This window comes from Strigops habroptila, chromosome 5 (assembly GCF_004027225.2).
Source record: "Strigops habroptila isolate Jane chromosome 5, bStrHab1.2.pri, whole genome shotgun sequence".
In the NCBI taxonomy this organism is placed as follows: Eukaryota; Metazoa; Chordata; class Aves; order Psittaciformes; family Psittacidae; genus Strigops; species Strigops habroptila.
In genome coordinates this window covers 29,589,072-29,616,839 of record NC_044281.2, presented here as the reverse complement: position 1 = coordinate 29,616,839, position 27,768 = coordinate 29,589,072, and the positions used below count along the sequence as shown (strand labels likewise).

At 37.2% G+C, this 27,768-nt stretch overlaps 1 protein-coding gene across 1 annotated transcript in view; it reads right to left on the bottom strand.

Annotated features, from left to right (window-relative positions):
- Positions 1–5,324: 5,324 nt before the first annotated feature.
- SH2D4B (SH2 domain containing 4B) overlaps positions 5,325–27,768 on the bottom strand; it is a 66,765-nt gene continuing 44,321 nt past the window's right edge. Inside the window, exons 7-8 of the mRNA XM_030485680.1 lie at positions 12,854–13,074; positions 5,325–9,488 (exon numbers count right to left, since the gene is read on the bottom strand). Of these exons, the coding sequence (XP_030341540.1) occupies positions 9,396–9,488; positions 12,854–13,074 (314 nt within the window). The 3' untranslated portion in view covers positions 5,325–9,395. The remainder of the gene's footprint in view (positions 9,489–12,853; positions 13,075–27,768) is intronic.

Sequence of the window (27,768 nt, the reverse complement as noted above, 5' to 3'; positions counted from 1 at the left end):
TTCTCACAGCACATTTCTAATGTTAAACTGTTTAAGTTCATTAATGCATTTAATCTTTATTACAGCTGATCACAAGGATGCCACCACTGCACAGAAACAAAGCTATCAAAGAAAAAAATCTGAGTATTATCCTTCTAGTCTTTGAAAACTTCACTTGATATTGAAACAGGTAAAGCAACATTAATTCAGTCTCGAGCACTCTATTTATCGATTTGCTGCTGATACAAAATGAACCACCAAAGACATTGATAAAAAAGCTTTACAAAAGGGTATGGCAAGTGATCATCAATTACTAAAGTGTAACTTGAAATGAACTTTAGCACCGTGGGCAGGTGCAGACAGAGTATTACAAACAGAATATTAGCCAGGAGGCAGGTTTCTCCTTGGTTGTTGTGAATTTGGTTCATTATTAATAGGTCTGGGGGAGGAGGAGAGGAGAATAAAAAATAAAAATTAAAAAAAAAAAAAAAAAAAGCCTTGATGCCTCTTAATTTGTCTGCAGACTGTGGCCTGAAGTAAATGCATCCAAGCCTTTTCAAATCACCTTGACTGTCTCCTTGGCAGACAGAGTATTTTTAGTCCATTGGATTTGAACAACTTCCCAGAACAGATGGGTTAGCACTTCACAACTGTATGTGCAGTGCTTTAGAACAGAATGAATAAAAAATGACCCAACTGTGAAATCCTTATTCCTCACTTAGTTCTCATTGACTTCAACAAATTGTCTAAATGTCTACTCATCAATAGGAAAACAGTTTCACAAAGCCTCCTTTTTTTCCTTTGCAAACTGGCTCTTATCTAGGGTGGGGAAGAGGAAGTTGCCTTTTTTCCTGTCATGGAAATATTTCAAGGTTTCCAAAGTTTTCGTATTTTCTCCTGACCCCATGTCTCCTCAAATAACCAGTGATGTTTGACAGAGGAGCTGATACCAGACTAACCTGGAACTCTGGATGAAGTCAATGTTTCTAGTCCAACCTAAGGTGAACAGCTGGAGTCCAGGCTATTCATTTTTGCTACACAACAATGGCTATTCTATGGGATGTTTTGCATTTGCATGCAACTGGTTCACTGCAAATGTTTCTATTTGGTATTCAAATGTGTAGTCAGAACTTTGTATTTCTTAATCAGAGACCTTCATCCAGGAGGAGATATCTGTTGTGGTCAGTCACAATGACACCTTAGATAATTAGATCCTTCTTCCTGCAAAAGTTGATGAATAGGCTTAGTTTTTCACGTAACCATAGGGTTGATAGAATTAGCCTTTTTCAGAGAAACTGGAATAGCAGACTTCATTTCCATTATGTTATTTATTCCATTTAATTATTTTTCATCACTCACACTTTTTAGTAATGCATAAATGGAAATCATATGGTAAGGATCCAAGCATGTAACACAAAATATCCAAAATTGAGAACAAGATATATCAGTCCTTTTTTTCTGAACTCACTTGCTAGCTTGATTTTTTCTGGAGAAAACATTATTTGGGGTCTTACTTAAACCTTCATAAATTTATTTCAGGCATCAAATCGGATATTTAATGGGCTTGACATTTTGAATAACTGTTCCCTGGATATTTCCATTCTCCTTTAAAAGAAAACTAGCATTAATGAAGAGAATGGATACCTAATGAAATGTCAAAACCATTGCATATCTGTATTGACTTTGGAGCCCAGTGCAGCATATTTTCTTTTAGGGCTGAATGAAAAATGAGGGGTGGGAGGGGGGTTGTGTGTTAAATTTAGGTATACTTTTCATATTTTCTACAATTAAAAATGCCTTCAGATACTTCTAATCTTTTTTACACTAAGAAATTGAAACAATTTCATGAGGGTTTGCATTTTGATAACAGAACGTTTCTCTATTGGAAAGTGTCAATGGAAGATTTTAGAGTACCTCAACTTCTTTCTGGGGGAAGTGAAAAGTGATTCTCACAGGCAATCCTTACAAAAAAATCTATTTTTTTGAGAATTTGAGAACTCCGGTGGATGTTGTAGGACTCAGCATTGGAATTTGGTGAACATTTTCCTTCCACAGAACAGTTTGCTCACATGCACAGCTCTATACTGTTTTGTTATTTAAAAACATAGATAGGTTCCAATGGAGCACATAGCATACTGAAATTCAAAATTAACAATGTGCTGTGAGTACAGCACATAAATGGTTACAAAATACTGTCTAGCAGTCAGACCAAAACTGTATGCGTTTAGTCATCACTCTTAGATATTTCTACTTTTTCTGGGATTCCCTAAGGGAAAATGTTAATGGTAAAAATTATAATGAAACATATACCTTAATACATCTTCCATACAGCTGGATTTGAATGAATGACTTACTAAACCAATATTTCTCATTAGCATCAGGCTATCAAAAGCAAGAGGAGCCTGAGAACCAAGAAAAGTAGAAGTGCAACTCTTACTAACTGGAGTCTTACTAACTGGAGTGCAGTGTTCAGCATACGGCTCTGAAATGATTTGGTGTAATATTTAAGTCCATTATTAAGCTCAAACTCCTAGATGAGAAGACATTTTCCTGTCTACAATATTAAGTGCATTTCCTACAGGAGAGGAGTATAACTGGGGATAGGCTTTATTCTTTGTTGAGAAGTTAATTATGCTTTATGCGGTAAACAGTGTTTAGCTCCTACATTCTCATATTCTGATAGTCATGCATAATACAATTTAAAGTTCTCTGCCCAAAATATCATACAGTAATGCATATTAACTCTGTTCCAAGACAAGTATTCCTGATTTTCCTTTTAGGCAATTGTGGAATAGGAAGTACGTTAAGATTAGCCATATCTTCACATGCATTGACCATTAATGACAATTGTATAATTAAAAGAATTAACTTCAACCAACCATGAATTTCCAATCACTCCTAGCTCTACACACCTATATACAAAATATGTCTTTACCATGGTCTTGATCTGCACTGTTGTACCATTCCTGGGGCACTGTAATGTGTCATTCCACTCCATTTGGGCCCTTTTCACACCTGGTATGAATACCTATGAATTCCTGTTGCTGTTGTGTAAGGGAAAAGTAGTGATGATAGGTCTCAGCTTAGATCCTCTGAATGCTAAGCAGGAAAAACACTGCATCCTAGGAAATACTTTATTCAAGACTTTGCCTGCTCTTACATGTAAAATTACACGGAATAAGACAGTCCTACCTCCTCTCTTTTCTCTCCATTGCTCGTGAGTGTATGACCTTCTCCCACATACAGTTCTCACTAAAACTGAGAACAGGGAAGTAATGGCAGCTAAACTTTAAAGAAGACATTCACATGATAAGTGTTTCCTTTACGCATAGATCAAATGAACACAATTAGGACCAAACTAGATGTCCAATCTCTTTTGAAGTTATTTCTCCTCCATAAGAAAAATCACTTACTGATGTTTAATAAAGATACCATAAAACGATGTTACCTTCATTTAAAACTACTGGAAGAAATTCCAAGACAGAAGAAACAAACTCATTGAAGGCTCCAGCCTAGCAGAAAATTCACATTAGCTATGGGTCATAATGTAAATATGCAAGCTACGGGACTAATCGGTAGCAGTAAACAAATATTTGAAGAGAAGGTTTCACACAGCACTTGCAGGGCAAGAAATTAGCTATAAACATCAATTACACATCATTATCATTAGACAGTATGTATCTGGAAGATTCATCTCAGGAAACACAAATCAAACATCTGGTCAAATGTAAACACCTCATTCTGCAATTGATAGCCCATCCAGGGATGCATTATTACTTCACAGAGGTCATTAGCACTGTAGAGAAAAAGGAATCTTAAAGCAAAGGCATAACAAAACAGAAAAGAAAGCCAGTCCTTGAAAACCATTGAAAAATAAACTTCAACCTGTAAATTATGCAAACAAATATATTCATACAAAGGAAGAGACAAATTTCTCCCACTGTGAACTACCACATTTCACCTGAGACCAGGTTTGTGTTGTGACATTATGTAAGGAGAAGAATTTAGACTGCAGTGAAATGTGGTGTAACTCCATTATTGCTCTATATTCAGGTCTGTGGGGACGCAGGGGAAGAATGAGCAGAAGTAGATTCCTAGTTTATTCAAAACTGAATTGTTTTACTGTAGTCAGTGTATTAATGTTGGCTCATCTCAGCAAAGAAATAGGTTTCATTCATTTGATTCAAAGTAATTTAAATCCAGTGGAAATTCTCAGTCTGAATCTGGTCTTCAGAAACAATTTCTACTCAGTAAGTCTGAAAATAATCTCTGTTATATCTAAAGGTTTTAGGTATGGGTTTCTTGAGGCAGGAGTTATCTTCTTTTGCTCAGTACTTTTTCAGCACAGGAGGGATTTAGTACTTAATAGTTGTATTATTCTTTCATAAAAAACAATCCATAAATACTCATACTATATAATTATTTCATTACAGTAATTATAATAGGTAATAGGCTGGCATCTACATTCTTTGAGTAGCCTTGAAAATCTCATCCATGATTGCTTGTCTATTTCTTTGCTTAGCTTTTGTTCTTATGCTGGTTTTGTTTGGGTACAGATAATTTTCCATACAGTAACTAGTATAGGGCTATATTTTGGAGTTGTGCAATGCTGCTAACACAGGGATGTTTTCCTTATTGCTGAGCAGTGCTAACAGCGAGTCAAGGCCTTTTCTGCTTCTCACCCTACCCCACCAGTGAGTAGGCTGCAGATGCACAAGAGTTGGGAAGGGATACACCTGGAACAGCTGACCCCAAATGACCCAAGTAGTATCCCAGACCATATGACCAGATATGAGCAGATCATGCTCAACATATAAAGCTGGGGGAAGAAGGGAGGGATGTTTTGAGTGAGGGTGTGTGTTTGTCTTCCCAAGTTACCATTACATGTGATGGCTCCTGCTGTCATGAGAAAGGCTGAACATCTGCCTGCAGACGGGAATCAGTGAGTGAATCCCTTGTTTAACTTTGCACGTGTGCACAGCTTTTGCTTTACCAATTAAACTGTCTTTATCTCAACCCATGAGTTTTCTCACTTTTGCTCTTCCAATTCTGTCCCCAGTCCCAACCCAGGGTTAGTGAGCGAGCGCTGAATGGCACTTAGTTGCCAGCTGGGGTTAAACCATGACAGTTCTCTTTCAGAGAAGACAGCAGTATTAAACTGGAGATGCCTATCTACACTAATAGATTAAAACAAAATTAGAAAGAACAGATGCATCTGTGGATCCAGGAAGAAGCAAGAATAAATCCTCAAGAGCTGCTTTTTCAAAAATACATGCAGACAAGCTTGGGACCTTGTGTGCCATATTTTATTGCTGTGAAACGGGGATGAAGAAAAGTTCAATTACTTTAAAAGTCTAAAGTTTCCTTTATTGCTGTAGCATTTTTCCTTATGAAACAGAATACTATAATAGGCCTCTCAGGTATTCCTGGTGGTCTCATTGACAAGAAATATAGACAGGAAATCTTATAATGAAAATCCATAACATACACCTCTTACAACTCAACAATAGCTAGCAGTACAAAAACAGATCAGGAAGCAACACCTGAAGGTCATCGTGTAGTAGGATAAAGCTAGCCATTCCAGACAACGAAGCTGCAGCACTAAAAAGATTTTGTATACAGTGATGAACAGCTTCAGAGAGCACTAAATGTAGAGGCAGACAGTGTGAAGCAGATGCAGCTTTCAGGGCTGCAGTATGGACCAGCCCAAACCTTACAGACTGTGAGTGTAAAGTCTAGCTCCAAGGTAAATTTAGCTCAAAGCTGAAATCTTGGAGACTAGCAGAGCGAAAGGGAGGTAGTGGTGCCCAGCCTTCCTCCCAGAGTAGCAAAAATCCAAAATGCCTTCAAAACAACGAGATAAGCACATTTCTCCCTTTCTTATTTTCTTAATTTTCCATATTTACTCCTTTACTGCTTTCCCTTCTAGTTTTTCTACAATCTGGTTACCTTTTCATAGTACATTTATTTCCTGTAAGGCAACAAGAAGCATTTGCTGGCTTAGGAAACATCTGCACGCTTGTACTTCGCCCACAGCTCTCAAGTGTATTGACAGCAGCTGCACGTCTCTACCAAGGAAAGCTTCTGTTCTTAACTTCTGCTTGCTATGATCTCCTTTTGTTTCCTTAAAAATTTATCTTCAGTTAAGTTGCACTGTATTTTATTGCTGCTGGTGGTTATGTATTGTTGAGTTTTTCTTTCCTTGTAACTCTATGAATTGGCTGGCTATTTTTCATTATTTCTGTGGGGCTATGGAAACAAAAAGCAATTCCTTTACTGGAGAATTCTGACATTTATTAGCATAATAAAACTCTCAGATGAAATTGCAGTTTTCCAAGTAATTTCATTTGCAGGGGAACTTACAAGGGATTTGTTTTAAAGCCAGGTAAAACCTAGAATGAGAAATAGATGGAATTTGGACAGAAACATTCAGAAAATTTAAAGTAGGAAATGTGCTCTGGAGTGAAAATGAGGATGCTGTTGTGATGTTAATTACATCACAAGAGGAGAGAAACTCAAGAGCTAATATTTCCAAGCCTTCTTATCGGCTAAACAAAATGCAAGCAGTTGCTGGGAAGTGTGTCACTAGAAATAAATAGTTGTATTATTATCAGTCTCTGAATGTGAATTCCTTATGGAACAAGTTGTTCAATATCCTGTCTGTAAACACTCCAAGAATTGTGTACAATGCAGTAATCTTCCAAAACCTTTGGAAATTGCATGTCTTCTTTTCTAGCATGCCTAGCACCTTTCCCAAAGAGAAGGCAGCATTTTATGTCCTCTTTTTTTATTTTTTTTTACAGTACCTAAAGGCAGAACAGCAGTCTGCAAAGATATCTAGGTGTCTAAATACCACATTAATTACTCAGTACCACCTTTAGACCCTCAGTCCTATGCAGCCAGCTGCTGCTCTCTGGCCTCTGAGGTAAGGCTACAGATATATAGACTTCTTTTAACTTTAAATGGTCTCTTTCCATTCTTCTGTGAAGTAGGTGGTAGAACATGTGCAGCTGTGAATAACCTGAGGCTGAGGTGGTTCTTGAGATGCCTATATAAGAGGGAGGAAGTGCAGAGCCAGTTTCTCAGAGGAAGCAGCTGGTAAATCCTGAGGCTCTTTGAAGGAGGTAGATTGCACTTACCGAATGTTCTACTGGAAAAAAGCAACCTTGTGATTATTTTAGAGAGTCCATATTTGAAGCAAAAAGAATTACTCTGTGCTGAGGTCCACATTCTGCAGCTGGATTCAACGTCTGTATATACTCTGTACCAGGTGTATTCTGATCTCAGGTCACACATACAAGGCTTCTTATTTAATGGAGACAAGAGATCCTACAAGGGGCCTACATAAGTGTTACTATGTTCAGAATTGCAGAGACGCATTCCATTTCTAGAATCTAGTCCCTGGTGACCTGCAAAGGATCACACTTTAACAAAATTTCAAGATCACTTCGGTATATTGACCCTTTATCTAGATGCCAAGTCATTTAGTTTCTCAAGGTATCAGACACATTGCTAAAGAATATCCTAGCTCTGTAAGCATACCTCCTGTGAAAAGCCCAGCTGTCCTATTTGAGTGCTGTGCACCAAGAACACCTGTTTCAGCTAATAAGCATTGCTTATTTGCTTGTGTACTGATTTGCTTTGTTATGAGGTGCTAACAGAAACTATTTAAAACCTCCTGATCCAGTGTCCCTAGTGATTAATACAGAAACTGTCCAGCTAAGTCTCTGTGGAAAGTTCATTACAACTTTCTTTTCATGGGTCACAAACATTGATGGATTAAATCATACAAAATGCAATGTTAACAAAAGAAAATTTTCCTGAACAATAATGAAGTTTATGTGCAAAAATCTGTACTTTAATATGGGTTAACTGTAGAATTAATTATTAAAAATTGTTGCTATTATTACCACAGGTATTTATTATTATTGTAGCACCTTAAATGTCTAAGCTTATAAAGCATCCCACAAAAGACAAGTGTCTTTCCCCAGATGAGCTTACCATCTAGGTCAGACAAAGTATAGAAAGGAACAGTGATTCAAGAGAAATGACTGTGTGAGGAGAGATGGATTTACCTGGGTTTCAGGAGGGAAGTCTACAGTGGGATTTGAAAGAGAACCACACAGGAATTCAGGGACTGCCCAAAGCAGTAGCATATAGAAATACACATAGTGTGCCTTTCCTATGTGTTCAGAGATTGCCAGGAAAAAATTAACTGTGAAAGTACAGTAACACGTATGGATTGGTCCACTTTACATCTCAAAATACACATCACATATGAAAAAGTATTCAGAAACTACTTATTAAAGGCATGGCTATGAGACTAACCAATAGGTTCACGACTAAGTCCCTCATGTCCCACTTCACTCTTGAAGCAAATCAGTTGCACAGAAAACTGTCACAACCCTGTTATTTGGAATATTGCCCTGCAAAATGAATGTTTGGAGCTAAAATGAACACTTCTATACCCAGCAATTTCTACATGGCCATTTATGGGAACAGAGCAAGGAGCACAGGAAGGTAATAGTAACAGTTTTGCAGCTTTTTCCATTTTGTCAATTGGCTGCCTCAGTAGTATCTAGCTTACCAGTGAAACAACGCAGGACTACATCAACACCTTGTGACAGCCAGAGTGCAAAAACTGCTAAGGCACAAATTTCAGGAGAGCATATTGACTTCTGTGATGAGAGGAGTTGTTGTTACTCCAAATCAAACTGCTTTCATTAGAATAAGTTTCATTAGTTTAGAATAAACTGACCACTTTCTGTACAGGAAACTTTTTCCAAGGCTGTTGCACTGCATGAAATTGTAAATAAAATGTGAATGACCTTATACTGTCTCTGCTGCGGTGAACTTTGTAGGTCTGAATTCAAAAGCACAATGGCAAGTTTCCAGCTACATCTAAACACTTAAGCAATCACAAATTTCAAAAGGATGTTTTAAGACTGCTTCTCTTATCAAAAGTGCACTGCCGAGTAATGAGATTGTCAACAGATACTGACAAAGACTGCTTTGGAAAAAAGAATCTAATCACCAATATTGGTACTTCATTCAATACTTTATGAGTAGTTCCCAGTCATACTTCTTTCTGCATTTTTTTTTTTCAATCTCAGACATTACGAAAATTAAGATAGGAACTTAGCATTCAGTGCAGTTGGCCATGACCCCTTGAAAAATTTCTGGGAATAGTCCTCATTTGTAATCTGCCAGTAACTTCTCACATTTAAAATGTCAGCAATATGAATAAAGATGATAATTCAGATGCAAAACAAATATTTTGAGCCTTCTAATGAGGATGCATTTTGGCCACAAGACCAGTGGCATTGGAAGATTGTTAACTAATTTTCAGTAGTTATTTTTTGTAGTTATCTATTGCTACAGCTATGAGGAATGCATTCCTGTTAGTCCTGAATCAGTTATTCAAATAAAGGGCTGTAGTCTGGTGGATTCTTCTGCTGTCCACATGGCTCCAGCAGTAGCTCTCCACCTGAGGATGTGATGATTTCTTCCTAGAAAGACAAAACCAATTAAAATATCAAAGGTCTAAGCTGTTCCCTGTCTTCCAAAAAAAAGCAACTGATAGCAATAAAGACCATCACTCCACTGTAATTGGTAACCAATTATGAATAAATGCTCCATAAAATAAGTACAGGCCAGCAAAGGGATCCTATCAACTATTCATATTCTTCATGCTTTGTTTATCTCATACTTATGCCAGTAGTAACTTGTGATAGTATCAAACAGTGAAATCAAGCAGTTGGTGTACAAGAAAGGCTGTGGTTTGTACTACCTGTAAGTTGCTACACTATTTAAGAAAAACTGCTACAGATGCCTATAAAGGATGTTCTCAAGGGTTAATTTAACAGACATATGCCAGTCCTACCATACTACTTCCGTAGCCATTGGGATGAAAGAAGCTTCCCTACGCAGACTGAGCAAGAGCTCAACGTTGAGTGCTCACACACAACAGTAACAGCTTTCTGACTGATTATAGAGAAGTGAAAGATACTAACCTTGCTGGGCTAAAGAGAGTCTTTACAAATAGCACCTATTCTCATTAAATACCCACATGGCAAGCCTGTCATTCCAGTAATTGATTACCAACGTGGATAAAAAAAAAAGAAAAACTTACTGGAAAAGTAGAGAACTTGGTCTTTGCTCTTATTCCTATGGTAATGATAATTCGCTTTTATTTTTTGTAGCAGTTTAAGACTTATGGATGCACCAAAGTGAGCCAGAATCCAGAATTATATTGACTACAATAGCAATCCTTCATCTGAAACTTCAGATCCAACTTATGGATCTATATGGGCCTAACATTTTCAGAACTTATCTAGTTTCTATTGAAATTCACTGAAAAATTTGCTGTCTCACTTCCTCAGAATACTTATAGGCTCCCAGGTATGGCTCCTTCCCAAATACTACCTCAGACTGAGAATAAGTTCAGAAAGTTACTACTCAAATTAAATGCTTGAGAGAAGGTTACGAGGAAGCAAATACAAAGATTTAACAATGATCTTGGATATGTTATTGCTGCTTTCCACACAGTATTTAAATGCAAATAATAAGAGAAAATGCACGCTCACACCCTCTTCTGTATGAATTTATTTTCTTCCAGCTAATGGTTACCACCCCCTTGTATCTGTCAGCTTAAGTGACCTCTTCTTAATTTTTTAAAATCAAAATGAAGCAGTGTTAGATGAGTAAGTATAAGCAACTAAAAAAATATTTATGCCAGCTATGCCAGCCATGCTAATTTTGATCAAAAGTGAAATGGACCCTCAAAGCGAAGCCCACGCAACTTTTGGGGTGGGGAAGTATACTTTTGCCAAAAATAGTCCTGAGGAAGCAGCAACTTTTCCAAACAAAATAGCAATAGCTGCAAGAAAAAAATGTGCCTGCAGTGCAACCATTTACATAAAGATTGTGTGTAGCTGGTTAGCAAAAGGCTTTGGGACACTCGACACTGTACTTTACCAGAAAGGGCAGGCAGAAAAGCTTCAAAGAAAAACATGCAAGAGACAGGATAAGATACCTCCTGAAGTGATTGCCAAAGAAACCAGTTTTAATATAGCTATTAACTTAAACAGTTAAAAGAGAATTGTGTGGGGACATTAAAGGTGAACCAGCTTCTCCAACTGGCTTACTACAGAGGGAGCTATTACCTATTGCCAGGGGACAGCTAAGAAAACTTGTTTGCTTTAAATGTTAGAAACTAAAAGCCATTCTGCTTCTGACAAATACCCTACTGCTGTCTGCAAATAGGTGTATTTCTAGTGCTGTGATTGCCTAGGATGAGCTGTGATGAAAATATAGGAATGTAGCTGGAGCAGAGAGGGCTGGAATTGGTTCTCACCATCACTCCTCCCCAGGAGCACATGGGATACTACTTTAGCCAGAGCTTCTACAGCCAGTGCCTGATAGTCTGCATTTGAGCTGTTGTATGTGTGCTTTTCTTTCCCTGCATGGCCCTGCAGGGACTCTTTCGAGTTGTACTGGGTCTGCCTGGGATGGAGTTAACTTTCTCCACATCAGTCTGTATGGTGGTGTGTTTTGAACTTGTGGCTAAAACAGTGTTGGTTAACACACTAATGTTCTGGCTATTGCTGATCAGTGCTTGCACAGCATCAAGGCTTTCTCTTTTTTCACTCAGGCCCTGCTGGCAGGGAGTAGGCTGGGAATAAGCGAGAAGTTGGGAGGGGACACAGCCCAGTTGTTTGACCCAAACTGGACAAAAAGACATTCTGTATCATAAAATGTCATGCTCAGCAATAAAAAATGGGATAAAAGAAGAAAATTCTCTCTCAACATAGCCTTTGAGAGAGAATTTCATCAAATTAGGGGAGGGTGTATTTTTTGGTCAAATATGACACCTAATATCCTCACATGTGGAAATATAATTTGTGGAAATATAATGTCATAGTGATCTGTAAGGGGACACTGAAATGCTGAAGAGATGTTGCAAACTAGCTGAAATAAAAAAAAGATTTAAAAGAGAGGGAAAACTGGAAGAAAAATAACCGCTGTTTAGTGTTTGTGAGACTGAATACTGAAAAAAAGAAAAAAAGCTGTGAAGAAAAAGAGGAGAAAAAAGTCAACAGAATTAGTTTGAGACGAGAGTGAGAAAAGGATAAAAAGGGAAAGGAACCTAGAAAAGAAAGGATGAAGAGAAATTCTGAGGGCGGCTAAGAAAAAAGCAGAATTAAAACTGCATCTGGAAGAGATGCAACATGATGAAAACAATCTACACTATCAGAAACAGCTGAGTCACAGTCTGGCAACAAGAAACACAAATTAGAGGCAAAATAATTCAAACCCATCTAAAGTCAAAGATGAGTAGTAAATTACTCTTGTAAGATTGTTTTGGGTGATAAAGAATGACCTTTACAACATCCCTAAAAGAAAATCCCTCCATGTTCCCTTCTTTACCGCAGGGCCCCACTCCTTTGCTTTTGCACATTAAAGCCCTCACATCAAAGTTTGGAAAAATGCTGAAATTTCATCGAAAGACCTTTCTATGGTACTTCCAATTCAATTTTGCACAGCAAAGAGGCTCCAAGTGTTAGCTGTGTCAATCCTTATTAGCACATTTTTAGCCCAGGAGAGTGCACATTGCATAAGAATCTGCTTAGAAGGGGACACAAATACATGCTGAAGCATTTGACTGAATGGGAAAAGCCTTCTGATTCATTGCAACAAAGACACAAACTAGAAATGTTACTAGAAATGCCAGGCTCACTGTAGAATATATACATATATTCTTTCCCCCACTATGGTTGTTACTAGTTTCCAATGTGGTTTCAAATTACATGGTTCCTCTTTAAATTATTAATCCATTCCACTCAGCTATTGATCTCTACCTAGCAAGCGTTACCTTGTGAAAATCAATAAGATCCGTCAGTGTTGCATGTCGGTTTGGATCTACCCCCAAGAAGCTGTAGAAATCCCCTGAAGCATCAACAAGGAAGTGTTTGAACCCGCTTTGCTGGCGATAAGACAACGCATAGCCCCAGATTTTCTCACTGACTCGCACCAGGAATGTTCCTTCAGATTTATTCATCAACAACTCTTCTGCCTCCTGGCGGCTGATAATACCTGGCAAGAAAAAAAAACCAACCCGCACAAAAACTAAGGTGATGCAGATAGCAGTCAGAGTAAATCAAATGCAACAAATACAGAGCAGAAGTGAAGTTCAAATGGTGTAACTTCGCAACATTTAAATGTTTATAGGAGGAGTTAGAGCTATGGAGACAGTATGCCATTTGTTTCTGAAGGACAGCTAAAAGGGTTTTGATGGAGTCTGGTTGGATATGCTTTTCAATTATCTGATTAAGAACTGCTTCTCCCCATCCTTACTGCTTTTTCAAAGGAAGTGCATAAACGCAACTGGCCTATCAGAACACCAAATTCTGTACAAGTGATCATTTAGCAGACTAGCATGGTTTGGCATTGCAATTCGAATTTGCAATACACTGCTGATATTTGCAGTTGTATTGCAGTACGTCTGACTTGTTGCCTTACAACTGTTTTATAGGTCCTAAAGAAAGAACATAAAACAAGTGCCAGGAGAAAAAGCATTTGTCTGCTTTTGTACATCCATACACACATGCATCCATAGATGCACATAAATAAATTGGAGCACAAAGAAATAAAATCCTGCAACTAACAGTGCTGCTAACAGAGATGGGCATGTTAGAATACTTATTCACAAGCTTGCATTTCTAGGGAACATTGTCACAGAGGAAAACAAGAAACATTTCATTCTGGGACCTTTCAGGCTTAATATCAGAGTAATAGTCTCCTCTAACTAAAAACTGTAGCCATGAGCTAAACCAACAGAAAGAAAAGATTGAATATTGTATTTGTCGACCAGAAGTGAGCTCATCTTTACAATTCATAATGAACAATGAGTATGCACCTTGCTCTGGGACAAGAGAAGACAAAATTAGTTGGGGCTCCTTGCAGTATGTAACTATCATCCTGTGGTAATTTTCTCTATAAGCCAGCTTATCTCTCTGGACAAACTCAACTAGGGGACAGTCTTTCCCCATATCCTGGACACCAAGTGGTTGTTTTGTAGGTGAATTAATTCCTTTGCTGTATGACAAATATATTTGTCAGGGCCAAAGAAGGATCACAAATTCAGACTTTCAGAGTAAGCAAGAGAAAAAGTTTAACAGGAATAGAACTTTCAAGAATTTTCTCATTTTATTCTTCTGTGTTGGAAGAATCTACATCTCTCTTTTCCTTTCTAATCCTGGATGCAACACAGAAGTTGCTGGTACTTCTGCCTGCAAACAGGGTATAACAGATAAACCCTATTCTGATCACACTCCACGTAAAAGGTATGATCAGAATTGCACCCAGCAATTCTGGGTCCATCCACCTAGAGACCCTGGTTCAAAGTTGCCTGGTAGGCCTAGAGGACAGTAAGCTCATCTCTCATAATTACCTGTGAAATACCAGATGCTCACTTTAATCAGGAACAAGTGTTGAATTAGGGCATCCTGAATGTGAACATGGCACAAATGTCAATAAATAATATATGTACAGGCTCCAAAGTTACTCTCTGTGAAGCTAAACTTTCTCAAAACAATATAACACTGCTTGTTACCATAGAAGCTTACACATGTCCTAGTGAGAGTTCCATGGAGTCCAGGTACTGAAAAGCCACACTGGTATAGCATAATAATAACCATAGCCCAGGGATTACCAATTTGTACAAAGAAGTACCTACCTGAAAGACCAAAATTTGGGATGCTTTAATTAAGCTCACAAAGAAAATTATGCTTCTAGGAGACATAGGAAGGAATTGAGGAGATCTGGGTCCTAAAAGCAAGCACTGTGTGATGTTAGGAAACAAAGAAAAGCATCTCCTCCTTTCAGTTTTTGTCTTACTTTGAGACAATGAATTCCTTTTACAGTTTTACTTGGTGCAATGATGAACACGACAAGGGCTCAATCTCAGTGGGGCTCAAACGTCCCTCCTGAAGTATCTTCAGTAATTATTAAGATAAAACATACACATATATACTCTGCTGAATACGGTAAAGTTCTCTTTTCTGGAGGATATTGCATCATTTTTGCACCAGAAATGCAAACAGGCAGCAATCATGCAAACATATGCTTTTGTTTAGAAACAGCATGCAATGGCTCAGCCAATAGTGTCAATTGCTGCACCTTGCAAAACTAAAAACAGTTTTATAGGAAGTATTCCAAGATTAATTGTTAAAAATTCTTGAACTCTGTTCAAATGAAAAGATAGTACTAATATGAATCCATATGATACAGCATATTATGTGAAACTGTATCAACCGGATCCCAATACTAGGTGCCCTGTGACAAGAATTACACAAAAATTGATTCTGAAATCACACTATTTGTTAATCCACTCTTCTTCCAAATTGCATTAATTTAAATATACGATGAAAGGTTTCATTAGTGATTATGATGCCTACTTCTTTGTTAAATCTCTGCTACAAATACATGTAGATGAGCCACACTAACAAGCTCAGAGAATTTAATGATACAGGAAAGGATAAACAGTTCCATTACCAGCAAATGCTACATTAATTCCAATAATCAAAATTTATACTGTAATTCTAGACTGAAACCATGCTGGTAACTTTCGGGATAGGAATTGGGTGCTGTTACAACTACCCCTTCTCTAAGCAGTGTCAGAACTGTCATGCAGCCCTGCTAGGGAATGAGGTGGCGTAGACAATTTAGCACTTAAAAAATAAAGGGTTTGTAAAAAAACAGAGTTGTAAAAAAGAGGGTGTCCTGGGTTCACCACGACAGAGGGTTTGTATTATATGGTGAACATTATTCTTAGGATATTTCTAGTGTTTGAATGACCATCACTATCAGGCATATAATACAAAATTCATTTAGCAGCAATTAGTTCAACACTAAACAATCTGTTCACCTGCTTTCAACTCCCACCAGTAGAACTAAAGCACTGCAGGCTTCCATGTGATGTGATCTTCTTTGCCAGACCTTATTTTTGTTCTGGGCACTTTATATCATTGAGTAGGTGAGAAATGCTACATTGCTCACAGCTAAGTTCTTTTCTGCTTTAATTCTCTTTTCTGCTAAAATGGTGTAATAAATTATCAGCCAGCTGCTTTCTTCCCTTTTTCTCTCCTGATTCTGTTAACAACTCATGAGAAACCATCTCTCCCCACCACCTCCTGCCTCTCTCTGCCTCCCAGTTATTTGATTTTTTTTCTGGTCCAATTCTTTAGTGTGTGGTGATTGCAGCAATGAAAGTCGCCCTTCACCCTTTAAAAAACGTTATGCTGTTCTCAAGACAACTAGAAAAAGAGTGGCACTGTTCACTCCTGAGACAGTTGTAGGGAAATACACCACATCTGTGAAACCCCTACATGAGTATTTAAAACTGTTTGAACTGAAGTCAGGAAACTTTGGTTTCCCAAGGCTCTGGTAAGAGGTTTAGAATCACTGATGCTCTTATTTGTGCTTGTTAGGATATTAATTGGAAATATTATCTCAAAAAGAAACCACTGATGCTTTGAAAGCTAATTTTCCCCTCTCGCTAATCCTTGCTAATCTCTTTAAAAAAAAAAAAAAGGGAAAGAAAAAGAAGCAACATATTCACTTGATGTAAAGCAATGCTGTGTCAAACAAAAGCAGTAATCCTTTCACGTCAGCACAACTTTGCAAACCAGTCATTTAAATAAATACCTCACAATTAATCAATCTATCATCAGTACCATTATTTTAACTTGTCATGTGGCCATATACACAACAGAGTATTTGGATAGCAGTTAGCAACCCCACTGAAACCCCCTTACATCTTCTACCTGTCATGCCAAATAATTTCTCTCAGAGTATACAAACTGCTGTTGTCTATAACAAACTGTAAAAGGGCAGTAGGGTTTTGACTGGGAGAGGATCAAAGGTGTAACTAACTCCTCTTGAAAGCATGGAAACCCATCAGATGGCTTGAATTTTAGGCCAGATTCACCACATGCATCTACCATGTTGCATGCATGTACCTGTCCATTTTAAACAATCTAGTTTTGCAATGTTTATTAACATAAGTTAATAAGATAGTAAGTTAATAATTTAAATGTTAATGCATATTAACATTTTGGATTCTTAGCAAGAGATTAACATTCTGGAAGACAGTTATTTCAAATCATAGGACATTCATCATCAACTGACATGTTCCTCATTAACATCTTCATTTTTAAATACAGTGTCTGTAATGACAATTTGTGGATGACAGTCAAGTCTTAACATTTTGTTGTAATTATGTTCTTTTTACTGCTACCAATCTTCAAAAAAGGAAAAAGAACATCCTAACATTTAGGGTCTGTTAAGCCCACGTGGGGACTGGAGAGTCCATTATGAATTTAGTGGGCACAGCTAAGAAATCTTGATGCTGCCTTCCAAGTTTACAGCAGCCTCAATAGCAGAAAATGTTATTCTGAAATATTATGCGATGACACTTCAGCTTCCCACTCTTCTCTCAGCATTATCCTACATACAGCCTTGAGAGAAACTCAGGAGATGAAATACATAAATATTTGCTAAGAGAATGCCATAACAAGCATGAACCCAAACTAGAAAAGCTGATAAACTTTGCCAACAAGGCAGGACTATGTATTAGAAGTCTAAAGTTATTTTTTTTTATTACACAGATAAAGTTACATCATGTCCATTGTTGTAATTTACCTGTGGTCTAATGCGCCACATGTAAAAACAACGTCAATACATAGAGAATTTGGCCTTCAGTGATCATTATATTTTTAGTATGGATATGTGCATTTATGTATGCCAAGAGGTCGACTAAAACTGGAGGGACAGCAGGTACAAACACAGCCCAGAAGTGTTCATTTACCCTCCTGCAATAGAAGCTATTTGCTTAGTCGATGTTTTCTCTTTTCATATTTTTTCATTAGCCTGATCTCAAACACTCTAGTGCATCAGGCTTTATTTACAGAGCAAAAGTGTCACAAATACTGGCATGAATAAATAGTAATGAGAGCATTCATGCCAAAAGTGTTTTCTTGACCATTATGAAAAGCCTTCCATTTCATACAAAATCGATTTGTTGAACAATTATGAATATGCATAGGTAATCGATGAAGAGGAGAGAGACTCATCCTGTTTTATACAACTTAAAGACATCTAGCCAGGAAAGTGTGCGATTTAGGTCACCTATCAAAAATAGGATCCAAAACACAGAGAAGCCAATACCAGCATCTCTTCTGTTTTCAACAGGATTAGATCAAAGCCCATGTGAATATAAATATTCCTGACAATCGTTACATGAGTAATTCATATGCTAAAGGTCATACAAACACATTACACCTAGAGCAAGTGTAAATAATAAATAAATGAGTAAACACAAGGAATTATGAGGAATTAGGAGATAACTCACAAATAATGTAAAGGACTGTATTTGCCCAATTACACAGGCAGATCTAAGTAGTAATTTGAAAGACAGTTATAAAATGGAACAAGGGTTAGAAGGATCAGTTTTCTAAGCACCAGCCAATCCTTTCCAACTTTTGGAATTGAAAAACTAAGCTAGACAGACATACTACTATAACTATACCCTTTGGAATAAAATGTTTTTCAAAGGAAAATAAACAAGCAAATATTCAAAAAGTTTCCAAATAAATTTCCTCTTTCTAAGACTTAATTTGAGAATCAAAAGTTGGATTACCTTGCAAAAAAGCTTAAATAAATTTCAGACAATGGCTATAAAAGCCTGGAAATACATTTGGATTGAGCAGATTTTAGGTCTTGGGTACTTTTAATTAAAAGAAAAACATTCCAGTTTGAGAAGAAGAAAACACATCACAGGTTTTTCTTCCTACATCATTATAATAATAAAAATCACGTAGTTGGAATTAAAGACCCAACCCACTTGGGACCAAAATACAATTAAAGGCAATCAGTTTTGAAAGAAATAATCAGAAATGTAAACAGAAATTCAGAAGGGATTAATCGAACTGCAGCCAGTGTGGTTTCAGAAGAGCTGACAGCCTGTGATAGCATGCCAGCATTAACATAAATCACTGTCAGGAAGTACAAAAGCAGCTTGTAAGAACACTGGTCTATGAACCTAATGGAGGGGGTCATAGATTTCATAGTCCACAGCAAAGGAAGATATACATGAGGAATAAACACAAACTAAGATGAAAGCTGAAGCTGGGGAACTAAAGTTTAGAATAAATCTGACCTTTTTATGATCCCATAAGGTGAGACAGTAAAGGCTTGAAACAAATCTTTGAATGCATGATACTAGAAACCAGCTCTGGTCTAGGAGAAGGTGAAAAATCCAGCTCCTTCAACCACTCAGAAAGATCAAAAGCATTAAAGAAGGGAAGATGTAGTGATTGCTTCCCTGCAGTGCAAGAACTAGAGCAGCTATAGTTTACGCTCTCAAGGAAAAGCAGTCCCTACATCACTCAAAGCAATAGTTTCCTCAGGCTGATTTTTTCAGTTCTCTCCTACAGGTGCAAGTCTATATGTGGACTCTTAAGCTGAGAACATACTTATGGTTTTTCAATGGGAAGGACACAATTAATTCACAAAACTATGATGTCTAGTCTGAATATGTTATGAGACAACCGATGTCACGTATAATATACAGATCACTGTTATCAGTTATGGTGTTTTATGGACTGATCTGCAACTGCAGTAGCTAAAGGATAATGTACATATCTAGGTCACACCTTGTTATTTCTCCAGGTGTTACAGCAGGAGTAGCATGCACAAATGAATACATGCACAAATATTTGCAGGAGTAGGCTTTTACAGTGTGCCACTATTAAAAAGGTTTTATCCTCTCCTTCCTCTTAGTCACAATACTTTTTTGGATAGTGCAACAAAACAAGTAGTGAAAGAGGAGATCAATGGCATTGTGTGAGAAAAGCTATAACAGAGAGATAACAATAGCTCTGCCTCTGCTATTTCAGAATAGAAGCATTAAAGACTGAAAAGCAAAGCAAAGGAGTAAATCAAAGATGGCTGGTAATAGAAACAAAGCTGTTGAAGCTATTCACCATCTGCTTTTAAGGCAAGATAAACTCCTATGGGACTAGATCTTCAAAAGAGTTCTGTTCTCATTTAGGCATCAAAATAAACAGCCAGGCTTAAAAAAAATCCCAACAAACTAACAGCACAATGACTGAGGTTTTGTGGTTGGGTTTTGTTTTTTCCAAAACACAGCCAAAAGTGTCACGGCAAGAGCCCAAGAGCTGAATTCAGCACCAAGGGGTGCTGAATTCCTATGAAATGCTTTTCCTTCTTACAGCTGGTGAGAACATAGATATTTCATGCTGTGCTGCATGTTGGTAATCTGATTTAAGTCTGATTAAGTAGCACAGTATCCATAAATGTTACTAAGGGACTATAGGCCTCTGTGCTGATAACAGAGAAAAACTGTGCAATAGGTTACAAAAAGCAGACTCTAAAATAGGAGTAAATAAACTAAAACCTTCCTGCCTGCACATAAGTGCAATGGGAGGAAAAGCTTGGATGTATTTAGAAATCAACAGGTAAAATGCATACTTGAAATACAGTGGCCATGTCACAGATAAGGTTATCTGAGTACTCAGTGGTCAGTACAGGGCTGGCCTCCTCCCAGAGCTGCACAGGCAAAGTGAAGTGACACTGGTTAGGGAGTCTGGATAAACCTTTCTTTGTTCCACAATCACCTCCTTTTCTTCTGTGCAAGCTCAGGAGCAAAGCATGCAGCATTCCATACCTAAGATAGAGATAGATCTATGCTTTTGAAAGGTGAGCAGGAGTCCATTACCCATTCTTCACCATTCCTCTCCTTTGTGACCATCCTGGTACATTTAAGATATATGGCAAATTGGGAAAAATCTCATCAGTGAATTTCAGCTATCTCACCAGCAGGCCTTGCTCAGTGTAGAAAGCATCCTCTGGGCTACAAACAGAAATTTATAGAAAACAAAGGCCCAGAGGAATAACGTTTTTCTGATGGTAAGAGATCCCTTCAGGCAAGGATGAGGTGTATTGATAATGTACCATGCTGTAAACAAGCTCTTCTTGAAGACCTATGTGGTGCATAGCGCTATCTAGAGCCTCTATATACAGGAAAAAATCACCAAGGAAAAGCATCATATGTAAAAAAATATAGGCCTCTCTGGTGGTGTTTTTGTTGGTTTTGGGTTTTGGTTTGGTTTTTTGGTTTTTTTTGGTTTTTTGTTGTTTTTTTTTTTTTTGGGGGGGGGTGGTTCTGTTGTGGTTTTGTTTTTCTTTTAATAATATGTATTAATTTCTCTGTTCTGTCAGGATAAAGCAGTTCTAAGAATAACGAAAATCAGACCTCAAAAGGTTTCTTAATTTCCTAACGCTGAGATTCCTTAAAGCAATTAAAAACCTCCTGAAATTCTGAAGGAAACGGGTGCCTTACTCCCCTGGGAATCTTTGAAAATGCCATCTAAAGGAGTAATGCAGTTATAATGAGTATTTTTCTTCAGGTTTACAGAAACTCAGATGTGCTACATCCATTGTTGTTAGTGTGGCTCACAGTTAATTCCCTATGCACTCTGCAGAAAATATACCCCTTAATTGTCTCCTTTAAAGTTCATTCTATATCCAAACTATCAAGTACTGTAAAAACCCTTTATACCCACTGTCAAAATATTTACACCATATTCACTAACGAGCAGTGCAGCACAAAAAGATAGGTCTGAATACACCACTAGTATAATAGAGCTATAAATTTTTCTGTTAATGCCTCCTCAAAGCATAGTGTTGGTTTCTTTCTTTCCTTCCTTTGAGATCAGCCTAGACTGCATTAGCCAGGAGGAAAACAAAGATTTCAAACTCTCTCTTCTCTTGGTACATTATTAATTGTCACGTATTAGAGGAGAAAGGTAGCACAAAAGACCTTTAACCTTTTATCTCAGATATATATGTCTTGATTTTTTTTCTATAAAGATGGACTCTTCTGCCCTGAAATCCCTGCAATAAACCTCTGCTACTACCCTTTAATTTTTCTGAGGTTTCTCTTATCATCTGAACAGCTTCTGAAAAGGGCATTTAAAAAAACGGAACAGTTAACCATTCCATTTTCAGTGGTTTCTCAGACTACATTCTCTGAGTGTAGTTTACCATGCATGATCAGTACATTGACAGAAATTGAGGGGCAAGAATATTTCATTTTGTATTGTTTTCACTGACTAAAATTGGAAGCTTCTATGGTCTAGTAAAGTCAATGGAAGGTCAACGTGAAGGTTCCAAGCACCTAAATAGGATGCCTTACATAAACAGTACAATATTCTTGATAATGATGTTTTTTACTTTGCTGATAGGATGACTGGATAATAAGAAAGTGGTTGGTTTAAAAAAAAATTAAATCAGTAAATACTTCCAGGCCTATATAGGCATCCTAAATGCTGTTATAGATAGTTGACATTTCCTGCAAATAGCATGGAAAGTAAGCGTATTCATGAGGATGTCTGCAAACTCCAAATAAGAAACAAACACGCTTTGAGAAAATATCAGTACACTAATCCAAATAGGGAACTTTGTTACAAATATTATTCCTGTAGGATGCATTCACATTCTTACAGGGCAGATGGGATTGAATTTTTATTTCTTTTATGTGTGAAAAAGATAGCCAACTATACAGACTATCAATCAACTCTTGTGATAGGTGCATTATGTGACACATGCAAAGTAGATATTAAAACCTTACTGGATCTTCCAAAGCATTAAAATTTACTTAATCAGTAAAGCACACAGAAATACCCTACCAGAGCAGCCTGACAGGGCTAGAAATAGTACAGTGGTGTAATAAAAAAACCACTGTAGAGCAAAGTAGCTGATTTAAGCTTCGATCCTGGTCCAGGCAAAGAGAAACACATCTGTTCTGGTACAAAAGTCACTGATACCGTGTTTTGTGGGAAAATTGTAAAGCATGGAACTTTTTTTAGAAGGTTAGTGGCCAGTATTCACCATCCTTTCTCCAGGCAGACAAAATATTTGTATTCAGTCAGTCTTGGTCTTGCAAGCAACAGAGAAAAAAGAAAGGGAAATTCTAGCTTGTGGGCATTGCTTGCAAGTACTTCTTATCCACTTTGCTTTTTTACATTACTCACCTTGCTACTTCTCATTTAAATCCTTAAATATTGCTGAATTTGAAAATGAGAGAGAAAATCTTCTGGTATGCAAATGAGATCCAAATCAAAGAACAAGATGAGAAAGTTGATCTGTCAGAAAGAGAATGAGAGCACAAAAGCCCTCCTGGGATCTATTTATGTTCTCATAACTCCAGCCATCGTAAGTCCTTGTTCCTCCTAAATACTTCTAAGGGCAGTTTGGACATGAAAAACCACAGAAGACTGAGCTTTTGCCAAACCAACTGCACAATACAAAATAAAGGTCACAGTGAGATTTTTGTTTGCTTTAGATTTCTGTGAAAAGGTGAAGTAGAAGAATTACTTAAAGGTAGTCTCTTTTTAGACCTTTCCTGGCTTTGTACAACCCATTCTGAGGCAACGCTGCCAGATAACACTCCAGAGGGAACATATGGACCAAAGACAAGAATAGCTACTAGACAGCCTTGGCTAGGATGACATTCCTGCAGAGACATGTTTTCAAAGAGCCCATTACTGGCTAATGGATAGTTGCTGATGGAGACTTGGGAGGTACAGTTCTGAACAGACAGAAACTGAGAAAAGTTTGTGAGGTTGGAGGGAATTCTTTCTTGAATCAAGGGCTCCTTTAAAAAAGAATTTAAAGAAATAGTCATGTAAAACTAGAAATTACTTGCAGTTCAAACTCATCAACTGCTGGACTCTTTAAATGCTGAAAACACTGGCATTCGAATCAGAACTGAGTGCAAGTTCTCTGATTTGCCATGCAAGCTGCATTTGGAACTCAAACCTTTACGCACCTGCTCACTTAGTGAGGGTAAATGTTACCATTTCCCACTTCCTGCAAGTGGAAGACAAGTATGAAAAATTGCATTAAAACTACTGCCAGTCTCAGAGAGTGCTTTTGAAAAAAACATGTCAGATTTTGATCAGCTTGCTGCTTCTCCCTTCACTCAAGTGTATATATGAACATTTAACCACCACAATTTTCTTTAAAAACCAGTGCCGTAAGAAATACTTGTACTTGCAAATCAACAGGTGTTTAATCTCAACAAGACAGTCAAGTCAAGCACAAAACTTCTACCTAGAAGGATAAACGATGCAATCCTTTAAAACAGCATCCGTAATTTATTAGCTCCAAAATAAGCATTTCTGACTGGAGCGTGGAATGCTTTACAAAACACGCAATCCCATAAGCACTATTTAAAAAAATAAATGTTAAAAAGTGTACAATGTATTTATTTTAGCACTAGCCCATTTTAGTATTCTGATGTTTCTTCAGGAGCAAGATGTTTCTTTCTGTCCTCAAATAATTTTGATGTTAAGAAAAACAAAATATGCTAAAACCAATCATGTATGGTTTCACTTACAGTCTTACAGTACTGAGATATAAATCATTTTTGATGCTTCTGAATTGTGAATACATGGATGCTTAGGCAACCAACCATTTGTGTTTGCAAATGCAGACTGGATCCTTTGCATAACCAGCCCCTCCTCTCATAACATGGCCACATTTTAGGGCGTATAGAACAGAGAGCAATAATGCATGTTCATTAAAAAAGCCCACTGTAGTTACCCCCCAATTTGTATTATCTGTCATGAATATACCATTTCTAGAGGAAAACAGGATTTAATTAAGTGCCTGTGAAATTATTAATGTGTAGGCTGTGATTATGATTTTCATTTATACTGAATAAATCATATAACAAATCAACAAACTCTGGCAGAACAGTTAGGGTCTGATTTGCTTTTGCCTTGTATATTGTACAGTCACTTATTTTGGGATAGTTTTGTGACCTGTTATACTAATTTTTGCATCATATAATTGAGTACAGAAAATACAAAACATTAAAAAATCAGGCTCTTGTCCACACAGACTGGACTAGGACAACCGGCTGCCAAAAAGCTTTCTAATAATAATAGTAACAAATTACTGAGAACTGTAATATGTTATGATTTTATTTCAAAAGAAATAAGTAAGACACCAACACTAAGTCCTAACACAGTTTTCCTGTGCCATTATTGCCATAGCTGTAAGTACCTGTGAAGCATAGCCACTGGATTTACTAAAAAAGTAACAAATGACTTAGATAATAGGAAGCTACAAGCGAATTTCATCAAGCCAAGGGAGAAGCAGCAAAATGAACAAGAAGAAGATTCTTAAATTATGAGTCAATTGCACTGGAGGCTGCATGATGCAGAAATTTACTATAAAAAAGACAAACAAAAGCAAAACAGCCCTATCTATATCACCACATTTTATGGGTACTCCTGCCTTCATCACAGTATCTCCAAAAATCATACAAAAAATACAGCAGAGAAAAACAGCACATTCAGTCATGAGCTAAATTATAAAAAGCCTGCAATTTCTAATGGTTAAAACTCAGAGAAAATTAGCAGTGCCCAATTCTCAAACTCATTCCTGTGGGGGGAAAGGAGTAATTCTCAGGCACTCTTTCCTTCTCCACATTGCCACAAAGCTCATCGGTATGTCTTGTATAAAAGCAGTATAATTTCTTCATTACAAACCAAAACACATTTAAGAATATCTTCAATTCATATTTAAGTTTCCCACTATTTTTGTGAATTAAAGCCCAACATTTCAAATTTAGACTTAGAAACTGAACTTACTGTCTTTATTAGAGGGTTGATATATTTTATTTGGGTGCAATAAAGCAACCAAAATTATAGATTAAGCTTCAGGCAAACAGTAAATGTACCCTAATCATATTTAGAAGAAAACTTAAAAAATAAATGAGATGTACTGAAACTACACACATCTTAAGAATATCTGAAAAGCAGTGATCATGTAAGTAGTATAAAAAGGAAGACAACTGGAGTGGCTTTAGGCTAGCAGATGTCACTGATACTTCTATGGGTCCAAACAGTTTTCTGTATGATGCATGTCTGCAAGAGAAATAATATTTAATAAATAGCTACTGAATAAATACAGGCAATTAATATGCAGATTTACCGAAAACAAGGAAGCTTCACAATTACAACTGTGAAACATCGCAGTAAGATTTTGACATGAGTAAGGACTATCAGGTATCCAAAATCTGCTTGTATGTAAACTGAAAACCAAATCTCTCCATGTACATGCATACTTACGTAAGTTTTATGCAAATGTCGAATTTGTATGAACAAACTTCTTGAATAGTGTAATACAAAATGCACAGCTGTATGGCAAAGGTTTTGTAATTCTACTGGTTAACAACAGAGAGGTGATACCTAGGTTGATCATGTTTTTGAGCATTCAGAATGTTCAGAGCCTTCTTCTGAAGTCCTCCTGGTATATTGCTAGTTTAAATGGCTTTACTTTATGCTAGTATTGATTTGTCATTCAGTACACTGGGAATGTATTATGAATCCAACTTCACTAATTCAGTGGGCTCACTCTAAGAGCATTTGCCCAATGAATGGACACTGAAATGCTCAGAAGTTAATTGAGTTTCATGGCAGCAAACAGAATATCACATTACAGCCTCCGACAAGCTGCTAATTTGCTAGAGTTGCTGATGTTTTCCACTGGCCTTTTTGTATTGATGCTGATTTGTATTGACATACCTATGCTATTTTAATTTTAATGTGCTTTTTATCTGAGTATATGCAAGTTAGATTTTCATTCTTCGTTGCACCCAACAAGGCTCATTAAACCTCTAGTTCAACCTTCAGCTCCGTAAGCAACAAGAGTTGACCTTCTGATTCTGGGGTCCATTTCTGTAGAATGGGGTCCATTCTACATCAGCTCTAGAAGTGGACTCCTAGAAAGGCAGCCCAAGGCTCATTCAGGTGGGAGGGACCAGAACAGCATTAGGGTGCAGTTAGCTCCAGCTTCTCTCTTCCCATGGAATGTGTCCTAAGGGTTGCTGTACATTCCTAGCATGAAACCATAATTTCAGGAAGAACCTAGACTATTATTATAAATTTGCCCCACAGTTTACAGCTGACTTGACACACTATCATGAATACACTGAGTAGGTATCAGCTGATAATGGTAATTACGTAGTGCAATTGGCTCTGCAAACACCACAACAATTTGTGGTGTTTGCTATAAAAACTTTTCAGGACGCTTTAACAATAACGTTCTTGATTGTGAATTAGAAGAAAAGCAGTTGAATGTATTCTCCATTTGTTTTTAAATATCAAAACCTCCCACCCTTGGTTATTAACAAAAATATGTCACACACTCAAAAATAACCAACCAACCCTTCCCCTTTTTTATAATAAAAATAACAGATCTAATAAGTAGGAAAACTTCACTTGTATACAAATACATTCACATGCCCATGATGGTTTTAAAAAGCACATATATCTTACAGTTTACCTAGAATACTATAATCTCATAGGTGTCAAATAAGCTGTCAAGATACATTTTCCATGAACCTAAATGACAACTGTAATAGTAAATCACGGTGTCAGCAGAGCTCACTCAACAGAAGGAGAAAAATAAAAGTCAGTGTTAACATGGAGCCCTGGAATTCAAATTTTACAGCTGGTGTTACAAACAGATAACTAAGCAGAAAATATACTGTGTTCTTTGCTTTTCACGCTTTTTTAATTTGTGAAGGAAAATTATTTTGCCTCACATATATTCCATTTGTGTAAGGTTTAAGAATACATACATTTTTTAGGTACAGTTGCACTCAAATCTGAAATCTTGAGTATCTTCTAG